At 54.6% G+C, this 16,425-nt stretch overlaps 1 protein-coding gene across 12 annotated transcripts in view; it reads right to left on the bottom strand.

The window, feature by feature from the left end:
- TCF3 (transcription factor 3) overlaps positions 1-16,425 on the bottom strand; it is an 82,574-nt gene that overhangs the window by 32,994 nt on the left and 33,155 nt on the right. For 8 of the 12 annotated variants that reach the window (XM_041423708.1, XM_041423736.1, XM_041423727.1 and 5 more), the window contains 2 exons: positions 7,324-7,397; positions 6,172-6,268 (listed from right to left, as the gene is read on the bottom strand). In XM_041423708.1, the coding sequence (XP_041279642.1) occupies positions 6,172-6,268; positions 7,324-7,397 (171 nt within the window). The remainder of the gene's footprint in view (positions 1-6,171; positions 6,269-7,323; positions 7,398-16,425) is intronic. The other 4 variants (XM_041423718.1, XM_041423799.1, XM_041423809.1 and 1 more) reach the window with 1 other exon arrangement.

Here is a 16,425-nt window from a genome sequence, read left to right as displayed (position 1 = left end):
CCATGGGATGGGAGACATTGGGAAAGAGAGGGCAGCCCTGGCCAGCCCCAGCTCCTGCACCCTCCATCATCACATACCAAGGGAAAAAAGCAGTAAAAAACTCAGCACAAGAGATTTTACATTTAAATGTCTATGAAAACACGGCTGAAGGAAGAATGGCACCTTTCTGGACTGGAATGTACCTAAGCCTGCTGAAATTCAAAACGTGCACAAGCTGGGCAAGGAAAGGCTGACTTTGCCAGCAGAAGGAGCTGTTTCTGCAGCAGAAGGGCAGGCAGATGGCAGAGGTGGCAAGCCCAGACCCACCCTGTCACCCCTTGGTAGCCACAGCCCAGGGCACCAACCAGGAAAGGTGGCAAAGGCCCAGGAAGGCGGCAAGGACCAGGATGGAGGCAAGTCTCAGTAACTTGGGAAAAACCCACCAGGAATCTCCCCAAACCCCACCTTGCTCCCAGCAGAATTACTGAAATCCTGCAGATGGATGTGAAGGGATCTTGTGGGAGGAGGAGGAGAGGATGTGGGAATAAATCCCTCAAAGAGGAAAAGGGTTTCCTTTGGAAGGAGGTGAAGCACAATGGAGGCACCTCGAGTCAGGGCACCCAGACACTGGCTGAGAGCATTCAGCATTTCCAGATCTTCCTGGCATCCCCCTCCTGTCTTTCCCCCTGCCAGCTCCTTCTCCTGACCCCACATCTGCCTGTGCTGTCTCCAGCCCTGCCTAAGGAGCCTTTCCCAGCCTCTCTCCTCTCCCAGCATGTTCCCTCTTGCAGGATCTGGCTGTGTGGGGCTCTGGGAAGCCTCCCTCAGCCCTGCCTTCACCCAGGGCTTTTCCAGAGGAACCCCCCACGCCGTTTGTGCCACTCCTCCCAAGTGCACATCTGCCTCTGAGCTTGGAGACGAGGTGGAAAAACAGAAACTGCTCTTCCCAGAGGTTCCCACCCACTCCGGCAGTGTCACGGATTGGCTTTGGCACCCTGGATCATGGCAGCATCTCACCTCCACTGGAGCAAACTGCTTTTAAATAATAATAAATTGTGGGTTTGTCATTTCTCTCACAGACCACAGAATCACAGAACAGCCAGAGTTGGAAGGGATCCACAGAGATCATCGAAGTCCAACTCCTGGCCCTGCACTTGACAGGCCAAGAAACAATATTTAAATGCTGTCTGCAAGTTTTTCCAGCACCCACTGGCAGAACCAGTGCCCCCACATCACCCCAGCCCCAGCACAGCCACCACCCACCATGCACCTCCCCCAGCCCCACACTGCTAATTCCATTAGAATTCCATTAGAATTCTGGCCTGGGGGAACAAGGGAGGCAAAACACAGCCAGGGATTAAAAACGGGGAGGAAAAAAAGAAGTTAAAAAACCAAGAGCAGCGACCACCCCCTGATTATACCCATTGTCCAGGAAGACCCCAATCTACAAGCACTGACAATACCCACCCGATTAGGAACACTGCTCTGAAAGGCAGCTAATTACTAGAAATAATTACTAGAAAGAAATCTGTTATGGCTTATCAGTTTCCTCTCTGTTTAACCACCCTGCTCCCCGCCTGTCCCTGCTGAAGATGAATGGTAAATTGTGAAACTGGTGACTTAGAAAAGCCATCCTCACCCTCCTCATCCTCTGGGATGAGCCCAGCTGGTTTGTCACTGTGCAGTGTCCTGGCACTGACCCGGGACAGCCAGGGATGCTCCTGTCACCTCTCCCCAGCCCAGGCTGGGAAGCTCAGAACGCCCCAGGAGGTTTCCTGTCCTCCAGCAGCAGCAAAGACTCAAAGCTGGGGAACTTGGAGGAGGGAGCGATGGAGGGCTCAGACATTGGTTCTGCACCTGCTCACCTGGCTCAAAGCCCCCCACCCAGCAGCCTGGGATGCTTCCCATTCAGAGCACTGATGGTGTTTCCATTCAGGGGTTTAGAATCATGGAATTCTGGAATATCCTGAGCTGGAAGGGACCCTCAGGGATGCTCAGCCCAGCCCCTGTCCCTGCCCAGCCACCCCAACAAGCCCACCCTGAGCACCCCTGGCAGCGCTGTCCAAACGCTCCTGCAGCTCTGGCAGCCTTGGGGCCGGGACCATTCCCTGGGCAGCCTGGGCAGTGCCAGCACCCTCGGGGGCAAGAACCTTTCCCTGAGCTCCATGCCAAGCCCTGGCACAGCTCCAGCCCTTCCTGGCCTCCTGTCCCTGTCCCAGAGCAGAGCTCAGCCCCTGCCCCTCTGCCTCCCCTGGGGAGGAGCTGCAGCCCCCGAGGAGCCTCCCCTCAGTCTCCTGTGCTCCAGCTGAACGAGCCAAGTGCCCTCAGCCGCTCCTCAGAGCCTTCCCCAGCTCCATGTCCTTCATGTGGACATTTTCTAATTTATTTTCTTATCCTTTTGACAAATTTAGGTTATTCCATCCAGTGCAACACAGCCCAGAGGTCCCTGCTCAGTCCGTCCTGAGGGGCTCTGATGTTCTCCATCACCTGTGGAGCTGAAGCTGTGGCTGAGGGAAGCAACTGAAGATTCCCCCCACAGTGTGCCTTTCAGGAGAGCAGGGAGCCCTGTGGGAGCCCTGGCTGGGGGGAGCATCTCCCCCAGGTGCTGTGTGAGTGCAGCCCCTCTTGGCTTTGTGCTGAAGGTGCCTCCTAAAGCCAAGCTCCCATCGTGCCCCATGTTCATCCAAAGAACATCCATGAGCTCAAACTCAACGGCTGAACAGAAATCAGTGCTTTTCCTTTCAAACTGCTTTTGGATCAGGTGTGCACACTGTGACAAGGTCACCACCCCAAGAATGGGCTGGACTGGGGTGAGGAGCAGTGACTGTCCCTCTCTGGGGCCAATGCAGGGAACAACAGGGATTAAATCAGAGCTTTGTACTCCCCCAGCTCCACGCCAGGGGCTGATCAGCCCCTTCCTCACTGTCCCTGGGAGGGGACTCGGGCTGGGGGGCGGATCCTGAGGAGGGGAAGAGGGCTTGGGCTGGGGTGACACCAAAGAGCCCAACCAGGACAGGAACAAAGGGCAGGGATGCAGCCTGCAGGGGTTTCAGGGATGTGCTGGCAGCATCCTGCTCCCCTCAAAATGAGACCTGATTTCCTTCTCTCCTGGGCCAGGCAGATCCCTCCAGCCCTGCCTATCCCACAGAGTTTGCTGCTCATGGAGTTTGTGACACCAGCTCCCAGCACAGAGACACACTGGGCAGAAATCTGGCTGGACACATTCCACTGCTCTCTTACCCAAAGGGCCACTCCACCCTGCAGCTCCCCAGTTTCCCTCCTTGCTCCCCGCTCCTGTCAGATCAGTCTGAGTGGTGACAGGACTTGTGTAGGAGGGTGGGCACTGGCTGCACCTGGGATCCTCCTCAGGATCTCCAGGGCCCCAAAATGCCACCAGCCTGCAGGGACAGGGGAAGACTCCACCCTGGAAGGGATGTGATCACTGCTCCAAAGCTCAGGCTGGCAGGAGCTCCTCAACCCACCAAAGATTGGTCAGAGCACAGCCTCATTTTCCATGTGGAAAATTGATGCAAGAAATCACGTCTTGCTCAATTTCTCCACGTGCTGCCTGCTGTAGTGTCCCTTTGCTGGGGAAAGGTGCTCCCTGTCCCTAAAGCCCATCCTCAGAGGATGGGGGCTGTAGCCTGGCCCTGGGACATGCATGGCCTCCAGGAACACAAAATCCAAAGGATGGGGTTGCCAGGAGGAGCCATCACCACCCTGAGTGCTCAGAGCCCCAGCACTGACTTTGGGGGGCCCTTGCAGCTCAGCCTCCCTCTCTACTGGCCCAACCCACCGTTGCCAACAGACAGCATCCAGGCTGCTCCCAAAATGGTTCTTCCCACAGTTCCTGATCCTCCTTGAAGAAACAGAGGTTGAGTGGGAAAGAGATAAAAATTCTAATCTTGGAGAAGGGCTTAGATGTTTCACACACCTTTCATCCATCAACAACCACAACATGTTCATCCTCATCTGTTCCCTCCACCTCCTCAGATTTTGAAATCCCCTGGTTCCACTCAGCCACCCCATTAACATGAACTTCCCTCCCTGAGGGGCACCTTGCTGGCAACCAGGACCTGGCAGACAGGGGGACACACTGCCAAAACTCCCCTTTCCCTCCCATTTTTCCTCTGCTTTTACAGAAGCATTATTTTATTTTCCTGCCTGCGCTCTCCCTTATCCCTTTGCATTTTGCCACTCTAAGAGTTTTCAGAAGCAGCTTGGAAAAGAGGAAGAGAAAATCCCACCCCTGCTCTTCCCCATGTCCTCCCTTCCAGGCACATGAGCAAAGAGTAGGTTTAGATTGGATATTGGGAAGAAATTGCTGGCTTTGAGGGTGGGCAGGCCCTGGCACAGGGTGCCCAGAGCAGCAGTGACTGCCCCTGGATCCCTGCAAGTGTCCAAGGCCAGGCTGGATGGGGCTTCTAGCACTCTGGGATAGTGGAAGGTGCCCCTGCCATGGCAGGGGGTGGCACTGGATGGGCTTTGAGGTCCCTTCCCACCCAAAACACTCTGTGATTCTTTGATTCTACAATGAAAAGTGATTTATGTATTTTGGAACCTGCTCCCAGAATCGATGCTTTCTACTTTAACCACATTCAATTTTAGAAACAAAAGGGAGTTGGAAATGTGAGGAACCCTTCCTGCCCTGCCTGTTCCCTGTCTCAGTGGTGGAGCTCCTGGTGTTGCCTCTGACCCCCCTGGGGAGACACAGCCCCCTGAGCCTGGGAACAGAGTGTGGCCACAGTCCTGCTGGCCACGGGGCCAGCGCTCACCCTCGGCCCCAGAGCCACTGGAAGTCGCCCAGGGAGCCCCACGTGCCGGGAGCGCTCGGGCTCGCAGGGAGAGCCCGGCTTTGAGCGGCAGCCAAAGGCGTCTTCCCCGCACACATCAAAGGGGAAACCTCCGTGTTCCTCCCGGGGCAGCTCCTTCTCAGCTGGAAACTCTCAGGGCTGCCTTGGCCCCAGGTGTGGGATGGGCTGGGATGGGTTCCCCCACGCACATCCCCCCAAAGCCCTGCTGAGCTGCAGCAAGGCTCCCCTGTCCTACCCAAAAATTTCTCTGTGCTCCACTTACATCCTCCGGGGGCAGAGAGGGAGAGGGAAGATCTTCCCTTGCAGAGGGACAGGGGGAGCTGCTCAGAAAGGCTCCTCCCCCTTCAGAGATCCCCGAGGGACACCCAAACGTTGTCCCCAACAGCACAAGGGGTGAAAGGGGGAAGCAGAGCTCACAGCGAGCCCCAAGCTCTGACCCAGGCCAGGAGGGGCCAATGTGTGGCTGCTCATGTCCCAGCACAACCCTGCTCTGCTCTTCCCCTTTGCCACCACATCCACAGGGGGGATTTTGTGTTGGGGGAATTTTCTGTTTCAAACATGATTGATTCCCTTTTCTTACCCCTCCCTTCCAACCATGAGCAAGCCCTGTCCCGGCCCTGCTCCTTCCACATGTGCTGGAGCGTTTTAACCACCCTTGTGTGGGCAAAGATGGGGAGGACTAACCCCAATTCCTGATCTAATGACATTAGAGCTCTCTAAGCCCTCCAGGAGGGATATTTTCTGCTCTTAATCTCTCCTCCCACCCCTGAGCTGGGAGAGGTGACTGGGTGAATGGTCACACGCATCCGGTCATGCGGGATCACCGTCCCTGTGAGCTCCTCACGCTGCCTGCCTGGAGTTGGGGATGGAGGGGCCACACAAGGCTGCTGGAGCCTGGCAGGAGATGGGAAGAGGCTCCTCCAAACCCCACTGCAGCAAAGGCGGCACCACCAGCTCTCTGGGAAGTGACATAGCCCCCAGCCCCTTGCATGTCACAGTCACCCAGTGGGTCTGGTTGGAAGTGACCCTGGTGGGATCATCTGGTGCCACCTGCCCACTCAAGCAGGGTCATCCCACGTCCTTAATAAATCCTTAACAATAAGCATCTCTCCCACCCCTAATTCCCAGCTCCCAGGAACACTCAGCCCACCCTGGGGGCATCGACCCCTGCTACTCCCTCAGGGTAAAAAGCAGGGAAACATAACCACACACACAGAACAGCTGGCACTGATGGAACCCTCTGGGTACCACCTCCCTGGACCACAGCTTGGAGAACACCTGGAGCAGGTCCAGCACAGGGAACAGCAACGCTATCCCAACACTCCCCCACCACGGGTCCCCTGGCCTGGGGACCTGCCAGGCAGCTGCAGGCACTCACCCACGAGTCCAGCTCCCAGGAATGGTGACGAGGAGATGCTGTTGTGGGATGGCAGGTCCCGGTGCTCACTGTAGTGGGGGCCTTCGCCATAGCTCTGCTGGGACAACAGGGGACAGTCACACAGAGCCTGGGGACAAAACACGAGGCTGCCAGGGCCCAGCCTCCCCCAGGAAGAGGCAAAGCCAAAGGCTCCTTGTGAAAAGGGCGTGGAAAGGATTTTATCCCCATGCCAAGGAGAGCTGGGCAGTGCAGAGGCCGTGGCGTTGGGAGGCAGCATGGCAGTTGGGGACATGGCAAGAGGGGACATGGAACCATGCTTTGTCCCAGGCTGGCAGCTCTTTGGCACCCACCAGGTAAGAGCCATGCAGCTCCTCCCTGAACCAGGGGGGTGAAGGGGCAAGAAAAAGGCTGGATAAATATAAACATATATTTTTAGATATATTTATATAAATATATAAATTCTAAATATACAAATGAGAGTTGACATAACAGCCCCAGCTCTGCCACTGACTGGAGGGGAGGGAAAGGTACCATTGCAAAAACGAATCACACAAACCCATTAAAACAAAAATTACACCATTTCCATGAAATTTGTGGCATTTCTCTCTTCCCATACTCAGACCCCAGTCATGAGTGTTGTAGCCTCAATTCCTTCCCTACAAAACCCTTCCCAAGTTCTTCACCCCACCAAGGGTGCCATGGCCAGACAATGTGGTGGATTGCAGGGATTCCCTCCTCAGATTCTCAAAGTCTTGTGGGGTGGATACTCAGGAAGTTTTGCCATCAGATGAGATCCCTCAACCCACTGAGATCCCTTGACTCACCCATCTGTGTCTCCTTCAGGCACCTGTCTCACCCCCTGGGTCCCCTCTCCCCACACCACCACCGGGTGCAGGGAGGGAGATGCCTGAGCAGCCACAGGAGCCCATCCTAGTGCAAATCTGGGAGAAGTTTTTGGAGGAGAAACCTCAAGGGGACCTCAAGGCAGCAAAGCCTGGGGAGATGGGGATGGGGAAAACCCTAGAGTTCACAGAACCCATGTCCAAAATGGGGCAAGAAAAGCTGTGCCAGGGTTAGACCCAAGGCTCTGAAAGGCCTGGGAAAGACCCCATTTGTTTTGGTTGGAGCTTGGTGTTCGTGCTTTGTCCTTACCCTTCCTTGGTCAAACGTGGAGCTGTTTTGATCTGCCGTTCCCCAGGAACCTGATCCCTGCCTTTCATCCAAGCCTACCGAAAAACAGGAAGAACAAAGGTTACTCTTTGCTTTATCAGCAAAGCCTCAAAGGTGTTCTCGTAAAATTAACTCTTCCTTCTACAAACAAAACAATATTTTCATTAATAAACCACTTCCACTTGGCGTGACCGAGCCTCCCCTCTGCCTCCTCACCTTCCCACTCCCACTGGGAGTTATTCCACAAACTTCAAAGCACATCCCACCACAGCCTGGAAATGGTTCAAAACATGGGACAGTGGGAAGAGGAAAAACCAGTATTTTAACTCCTTTATTCCAGAGCACCCATGAACCTCCTTCCCCCGGAGAGCGACAGTGAAAGGGATTGAACTATAAATCAAAACCACACTGCATCCATTTGGATGCTCCAGCAGAACTGCAATTTTGCCCATGGTGGTGCAAGATACAGGCCAAACTCTGTTGAACCTGGGCAGAGCGAAGGGGTGCCCAGAGGTGAAATCCTTAGGTGGGAATTTCTGGGGGTCCAATGTTACAGAGTCACCTGTCCTGGGGTGCTCTTTCAGCCCCCCAAGGTTCCCCTGAGGAAGTGGGACCCTCAGAGCACACCCCCAGCCATCTCAGCTTTAGCCCTCCCAAGAGTATCCTCAGCACAAGGGATCCAGCTCAAACCAGCAGAGGAGCAGGCAGAAGGTTTTGCAATGTTTCTGCACAGGCTGCGGTGGGAGATCAGCTCCTTTCATCCCCTGCCAAGTCCACACAGGCGGCACCTCCTGGGCTACACCCAGGGGAGTCAGGGAACCATGGAATGGTTGGGGCTGGAAGGGACCTCACTCAGCTCATCCCACCCCTGCCATGGCAGGGACACCTCCCACTGTCCCAGGTCACTCCAAGCCCTGTCCAGCCTGGCCTTGGGCACTGCCAGGGATCCAGGGGCAGCCACAGCTGCTCTGGGCACCCTGTGCCAGGGCCTGCCCACCCTGCCAGGGAACAATTCCTGCCCAAGATCCCATCCAGCCCTGCCCTCTGGCAGTGGCAGCCATTCCCTGTGTCCTGTCCCTCCAGGCCTTGGCCCCAGTCCCTCTGCAGCTCTCCTGGAGCCCCTTCAGTGAGCTGGGAATGTCCACCATGACACAAAACCCTTGGGATGTTGCATCAGCACAGCTCCCACAGTTGCAGCTGATACCACAACCACACGGAAGGAACCTTCTGGAAAACAGCCTCGACCTGACTCAGCTGCAGGATCTCCAACTGTGCTGCTCCATCTCCTGCTCCAGTGGATGACCAGGGGCTGGGGAGCAGCAGTTGGTGTTCTAAAGGGGCAAATCCAGGGATTTGAGAGGGGCTGGGCAGGGTGGTGGCACCCATAATCTTTTGAGGTACTGCACAAACACTGACTCTGCTGGGTTGGACAGAAGAAATCCCAGATCTGCAGAAGGCTGTGAGTGAGGGTGGACCAGCCATGGACACTTCCCAACCCATGGACATCCCCTGTCCCCACCAGGGGTCACAGCCACACTGCAGTGACTCCAGACTCTCCCAGCAGCATCGCCCTGTGGCAGCACCAGGGCCCCGTGGCTCTCTGGGGACCTGTCCTGTGCTGGTTCTTCCAATGGGGATGGCACCTCCAGGTGCCCCAGGATGCCCTTCTGGGAGGAGGGAGCTGAGTGGCAGCAAGGACATGGGGCAGGGGGTCAGGGCTCACTCCCATTTCGCTTGGCAAAGCTGATTATTATGGCAAACATGCCTCAGATTTGTCTCCTCCGCTCCCCTCACTGTTCATTTAACCAGAAACTTCTTTCAAATTACATCCTTCTATTTCTGTGCCTTTGTGTTAATCATTTCCCCGGAGAATTGGTGTTTAATTGCTGTCTAATTTGCATAATTATGCATATTAATCTCCATACCTAATGAATATTCATAATTCTCATTTAGATTTTGTTTTCTAATCAAAAATTTCCAATGTGATTACTGTGCAGAGCAGGGATAAGCCTCTAATAATACCTTGGATACTAGGGAGAATTACTGCCAATTCTCCCACCTCCTACTTCCTAGAATAAACTTTTGCTTTGCTAATGTGTTTTTCCAAAGCAATTCATCTGCAATCCCTGCAAACCCTGGCGAGGCAGGAGGCAGAAACACTCCTTTGAGTCATTTTGCTGTCACGGGTGGTTTTAAAGCTCCCCAAGGGTTGGGGAGAAGACATGAGCAGGATCAGCAGCCTTGGACATGGTTGGAAAAATGCTCCCTTTGGGCTGGAAGGACAAGGACTGCAACACCACAGTCCCCATGAGGAACCCCAGGAGCCCCTGAGGCAGAGGGGAAGCCAAGGCATGGGGGTCCAGACCCTCACACCCAATCAGTGCCCCATGCAGGATGGGCTTTGGGGGTCCTGGGTCCCCCTGGATCACCCTGACCTCTCATACAGCCCTCAGTCCTGCCACCACCCCACTGACAGCAGAGCAGCACTCCCAGGCCAGAATATGCCTGGAGAGGATGCTCAGGGGGCTCTGGAGGGAGATGGGGTGCCTGGAAGACCAGGGAAATTTTCCTCAGGTTGTTGAGTCTTCCTCCCTTGAATGTCCCTTCAGATATTCTCTTGAGTTATGCCAAAACAGTCTGGACACAATCCTGTGCCCTGTGACATGGGCCCAGATGGGCCACTGTGGTCCTTCCAACCTCCCCCATTCTGGGATTCTGTGCCAAAATTCCTGAAAAATAAAAGCAAACCCTTGCCCAGTCTCCCCAATGAAGGAAGGAGAGGAGACAGAGAGTGGCACAGGGAGCAAAGGCTGAGGGTCACACATCCCCTCAACAAGGACAAACCCCTGGCATGAGTTGCTGCACCCTGTGGTGCCACCACCATGGCACAGACCCTGGAGAGGGACCAAACCCCTGAGTGCTCCAACAGCAACTGCAGAGGATGAGCCACTCATCCAGAGCAAGGGCAGGTCCCCAACCCCTCCTTGGCCCCTTTGTGACCCCAAATGGGATCACAGCAAACCAACCCTTTCTTTCAGGAAGAAATTCCTCCCTGTGAGGGTGGGCAGGCCCTGGCACAGGGCACCCAGAGCAGCTGTGGCTGCCCCTGGATCCCTGGCAGTGCCCAAGGCCAGGCTGGACAGGGCTTGGAGCAACCTGGGACAGTGGGAGGTTCCCTGCCATGGCAGGGGTGGCACTGGATGGGCTTTAAGATCCCTCCCAACCAAATCCATTCTGGGATTCTGGGATTCTATAACCCCCAAGGAAACCCAAAAGATTTCTTGTACCCTCCAGGTACTTCTCGTGGCTGCCAAGCTAAAGTGAGGTTCCACTCTCCCACCAAAGCAGCAAGAGCATCCCAAGATTCTGGAAGTACTTCTGAAGGTGCCCATGCCAGCTCTGTCTGATGTCTCCTGGAAAATAAAGTCTTGCACCTTCCCCAAGCTGCAGCCATTGGCTTGAAAAGCGCCAGCAAAAAATCTCCCTATTTTCAGCACCTGCAGGTGTTTTAGGAATTCAGGGATTTCTGGGATGAAGCCAGGAAAAAGCAGACTGTCCTCTTTACACGTCTGGCATCTGTCCTACATTCCCTGCCAGCCCACTCTCCCCTCCCTTCGTATTCCTGAGGATCTGCAATTTGGCAGCAAATGCCCTCAGCCAGCCCTGCAAAATCCCAGTGTTTGGCCATGGGCAGGTGTGTCTGGGAAAGCTCCCATCAGCAGGGTTGGCTCCACTCACAGCACAAAGCCCCTGGGCACAGTGTCACCCCAAACAGTCCCACACCCTGGCTCTGGGAGCACAGAGCAGCCAGGCTGGACACGAGTGGAGGGAGAGGAAGGGGGAAAAGAGAGGGAAGCTGGGGTGGGAAGGACAGGCTCAGCAGCCCCAGGGCTCATCCAAGGGCACCCCAGCAGCTGTAGAGGTGACCGAGGTGCCCAAGAAGGGTCAGAGGCACCTTGGGGCACATGGGAATGTGTTTCCTGCCTCTGGGCATCACCCAGGAGCTGCCCCAGGTGAGATGGAGATCCCCTGAGAATCTTCTGGGTCCCAATTGCTGCATACTTGTGGACACATCCTCTGCCTTAAAACACCCACAGGGCTGGCAAAAAACCCCATAAATCCAAGTCACCAAAGAGAGATCATGTCCAAAGGGCCACGGAGATGCTGCCAGGGCTGGAGCCCCTCTGCTCTGGAGCCAGGCTGGCAGAGCTGGGGGTGCTCATCTGGACAAGAGAAGGCTCCAGGGAGAGCTCAGAGCCCCTGGCAGGGCCTGAAGGGGCTCCAGGAGAGCTGCAGAGGGACTGGGGACAAGGCCTGCAGGGACAGGACCCAGGGAATGGCTGCCACTGCCAGAGGGCAGGGCTGGATGGGATCTTGGGCAGGAATTGTTCCCTGGCAGGGTGGGCAGGCCCTGACACAGGGTGCCCAGAGCAGCTGTGGCTGCCCCTGGATCCCTGGCAGTGCCCAAGGCCAGGCTGGACAGGGCTTGGAGTGACCTGGGACAGTGGGAGGTGTCCCTGCCAAGGCAGGGGGGGCACTGGATGGGCTTTAAGGTCTTTCCCAATGCAAACATTTCTGGGATTTTGTGATTCTGTGGCTGAAAACTCCCATGGCACTGAGCTGAATTCTGTCTCCATGAGGGAGCTCCATCCTGGCAGGGCTTGGCTTTGCCACTCTTCCAGTACTCTCCCACCCTGAGGTGTGTGAGTTTTGGAAACACCCATGTGCCCATGCTGCTGGCAGGAGCCAAGCTGATTTTAAAACAACCCCATTTCCCAACTACCCAAGTTAAAGCACACTTTCCAATTGAGAATGACAAAAATAGGAGCTACCTCCTCTCTCCATTAATACAGTTATTAAACTGAGTACAGATTAATTGTGCATTTTAATAACCTTGAGCATGAATATTCATAACACATTTCTTGCTCGTGTTCTAATTAAAACATACTAATAGAATAAGATGTAGCTGTCAGACAGTCATTTTTTTTTCCTCACGGTTTTCCTGCCACAGCCAAGAAGAGCTGATAGACATGAGCTGTCCTAAGCTTCAGCAGGGATAAAAATAATTTAACCACATTTAGGCTCAGAAAAACATCTTTAGTGCAGCAATGAACTCTAGCAAAGGCTATGGACAAGTGTCCAGTGACACAGAGCAATGACAGCTGTTCCCATCCAGGAGGAACGGAACCACTTTGGACACACAGCTCTGACAAGAAAACACAGGAGAGTGACAGGAAAGGGGACCTGTTTTACCTAAAGGAGGACAGATTTACTTCAGATACTGGGAGGCAATTCCTCCCTGGGAGGATGAGCAGGCCCTGGCACAGGGTGCCCAGAGCAGCTGTGGCTGCCTCTGGATCCCTGGCAGTGCCCAAGGCCAGGCTGGGCAGGGCTGGGAGCAGCCTGGGACAGTGGGAGGTGTCCCTGCCATGGCAGGGGTGGCAGTGCATGGGCTGTAATGTCCCTCTACCCCAAACTATTCCAGGATTCTATGTAAAAGCATTAAAAGGGGGCAGGGTTTTGTGATCCATCCCACATCCTTCCAGGTCAGTTCCCAGCCTGTGCCTTCCACCTGCCCCAAGAGAAGCTGCCCTGGTTTCAACAACCAGAGCCCCCAAAGCCACCTGGGCACAGGTGCTGGTCCTTGAGCCCTGAGCTCTGAACGCCCCAGTCTGAGCACAGCACTTGGAGGTGGTGTGACAGGGAATGTGGCTCTGGAGGCAGCTCTGACCACCTGGACACAACCAAGGACCCCACAACCTTTGTGTGAATGGGACAGGGTCAGGAGTTGGACTCGATGGTCTTTGTGTGTCCCTCCCAACTCAGGATATTCCAGGATTCTGTGAAAGGTCTTTTAGAACAAGCTCAGTCCCTAACAATTGCTTTGCTCAAAGCAAAGCTCAAGGGGTGTGCAGCCATCTCTCTGGATCCAGAGGACATGCAGGGATGGAGAATGGGATGTTTTGCTCCTGAACCCTCTCAGATACCATTTGTAAATCAAATACAGAGCTTTTGCTCTTAAATCCTGTACCCTGAGGAGAACATGCACTGCTGGAAAGCTGCAGTGCTGCAGGCTTAAATCATGGAATGGTTGGGTGGGAAGGGATCTCAAAGCCCATCCAGTGCCACCCCTGCCATGGCCAGGGACACCTCTCACTATCCCAGACCCCATCCAACCTGGCCTTGGGCACTGCCAGGGATCCAGGGGCAGCCACAGCTGCTCTGGGCACCCTGTGCCAGGGCCTGCCCATCCTCCCAGGGAGGAATTTCTGGGATTTCTTTGAAATTCCTCAAAGGCACCTTGTTTTCAGGTGTCAGGAGGAGGAGGCAGCGAGAGACCCTCCCAGCAGCCCCAGGGATGACACTGGGGGACACTGCTGGGGTCTCTGTGCTGCTGGAGCCTCTGTGCTGCTGGAGCTGTGACTGAGCCAGGCTGAGCCTCTCCCTCCCCCCAGCCTCCACAATCTGCCCTCCCTAATCTGATTCCAGCAAAACGACTGGCCTGGCTTTTTTTTTTTTTTTTTTTAAATTCTATTAAAAATATTTAGGCCAAACCCCTCCCGTGGCTGGAGGAGGTTTGGAAGCAGCTGTAGCTGCCACAAAGGTGCATCTTCCATCCTCAAGAGAGACCACACAGTGCCCATGGTGGGGATTTGAGGGCCAGGAGGGAAATTCCAGCTCTGCAGCCACAGCAGAGCCCGAGGGTTGGAGCAGGACAAGGATGTGATGGCAGCTGGGAGTAAAAACCCCAGAGCCAGCAGCTTTTCCAGCTCATGGAACACTTAGATCCATGGAATGGTTTGGGTTGGAAGGAGCCTTAAAGACCATCTAGTTCCAAACACCCTGCCATGGTTATTTAAGGCAGAGAAGCCCTGCTCCCCACCTGCCTCCCTCGGGGGTGGGACAGCACAAGCCACCACAGGCAGGGCCACCGGTGCCACTGGAATGTGATTTGAAGCAGAGGTGACAGAAGGCTGCTTGATAAACACTTCCAAATTAAGCGGCTTTGTGTGCTAATCGCTCTGGCAATCAGCCCCACAGCAAAATCTCTGCTAAAAGGGATTGGAAATCAATAAAATTAGTTGACTAGTAATTAGCTTTAGTCCCAGGAAAAGAAAAGCAGCAAAGTTGTTTTTTCTGAGGAGAGTTTGCTCCACTCGGCGAGGAACAACTCACTCCGGCACCCCCCCAGGAAAGGCTCTGAGGTGCTGGCACAGCCCCTGTGAGGGAGAAGGGGGTGCTGGAAGCAGCTCCCAGAATTCCTGTTTATTTACCAGCCCCATCCACCCCCAAATAGGAAAAAACAGCTGTGAGTGGAAGGCAGCCGGGAGCTGTTTACAGGACGTCGATTGTAGAGGGGACCATACAATTTGTTCACTTCCTTTTCCCGGTGCACGACAAAACAATTAAAATAAAAATAAGGGGGGGTGGATAAAAAACCCACCCTGAACACCTGGAGGGCAGCACGAGGTCCCTGGCAATGCCACCCTGGGGGGCTCTGCTCATGGGGCAGGTCAGGGGATGTTTTATCCCCTTCACTGCTGAGAAATTTGAGGTTGGACCAGAACTGACTGTCAGGACAGTGAGGCTCAGCTGTTCTGCTGCCCTGGCAGTGCCCAAGGCCAGGCTGGATGGGACTTGGAGCAACCTGGGACAGTGGCAGGTGTCCCTGCCATGGCAGGGGGGTGGAATGTCCTGCCACTTCCTGACCTGTCCAGGGGCACCAAAAGGGCCAGGTGGCATTTCCCTCTGGGACAGGGACAGTAGGTCAGGAAGGGCTGGAGCTGTGCCAGGGCTTGGCATGGAGCTCAGGGAAAGGTTCTTGCCCCCGAGGGTGCTGGCACTGCCCAGGCTGCCCAGGGAATGGTCCCGGCCCCAAGGCTGCCAGAGCTGCAGGAGCGTTTGGACAGCGCTGCCAGGGGTGCTCAGGGTGGGCTTGTTGGGGTGGCTGGGCAGGGACAGGGGCTGGGCTGAGCATCCCTGAGGGTCCCTCCCAGCTCAGGATATTCCAGGACTCCATAAACAGATGCTTTTTCCCAGGAGAGCCCAGTGACACCATCCCCCAGAGCAGGCACCCCAGGGGAACACGCAGCACCCACATTACACTCACAGATCCCTGCACGATTTCTGGGGCAGATTCTGCCCCTGTATCTTTGTGATGATGAATGAACCCAGAACTGAAAGCCATGACAGGCCCATCCACCCCACACACAGCCCTGATCCAGGGAAGCACCTGCTGCTGCCACCCCCTCCCCAAATGTGCACTCAGGAATAATTTTTGACTTCAAAAAGCTGACGTCACCACTTTGGTGATTGTTAATTCCTCTACTCAGCATCTGCTCAGCATCTCCTGCACTGTATTCCAGTTCAGCAGTTTCTGCACACACAGATGGGGTTTAGGAACTGTTTGGGGCTGGGGAAAAATAGGAGAGAACTAGGGAAGGACTGGGGGAAAATCATCCATTCCCTACTGGCATTCCATGAGGGATAACTATGGAGAAAAACTGAACCTACACCAAAACCGAACAAAGAAAAAGGGAAAAAGGAGTCAAGGAAGATCTTTAGCAACTCCTGGTCTTTTGGAAGATGCTCTGACATCACTGAAAGTGCTCTCAAAGGACAGGGCAGGCTCCATGGCAGCCCCTGGGCTGGTTTTGAGCGTGCTAGTGTGGCATCCCAGAAACAGAATCCTGGAATGTCCTGAGCCAGAAGGGATCCACCAGGATTACTGAGTCCAACTCCTGTCTCTGCTCAGGACAACCCAACAATCCCACCATGTGCATACACAGTAATAATTATATGCAACAATAAATGTACAAACCAGTGCCCAACACAGGGGTGAGGAAATTTTGGAAAAAGCAACAAAACCCAACCAGCAAATTTGGCCGTCCCTCACTTTAGACACGAAACATACTTGCAGATGTAAAGGCAGGTCCCCACTGCATTTTTTATGGAGTGATTTTATGGCAATCAAAATAAAAGCTTGCCTTTATTTTAAGTCATCATTAAGGAAATTAATGACTTGGGCCAGTCCAAGTCTCATCAAGGCCTTGCAAAATGACTGCACAGGGTGCCCATGGTGGC

Source organism: Onychostruthus taczanowskii, unplaced genomic scaffold, assembly GCF_017590055.1.
Source record: "Onychostruthus taczanowskii isolate IOZ18803 unplaced genomic scaffold, ASM1759005v1 scaffold110, whole genome shotgun sequence".
Taxonomy (NCBI): domain Eukaryota; kingdom Metazoa; phylum Chordata; class Aves; order Passeriformes; family Passeridae; genus Onychostruthus; species Onychostruthus taczanowskii.
The sequence above is the reverse complement of the archived record's forward strand: the minus strand, read 5'-3'. Positions and strand labels throughout refer to the sequence as shown.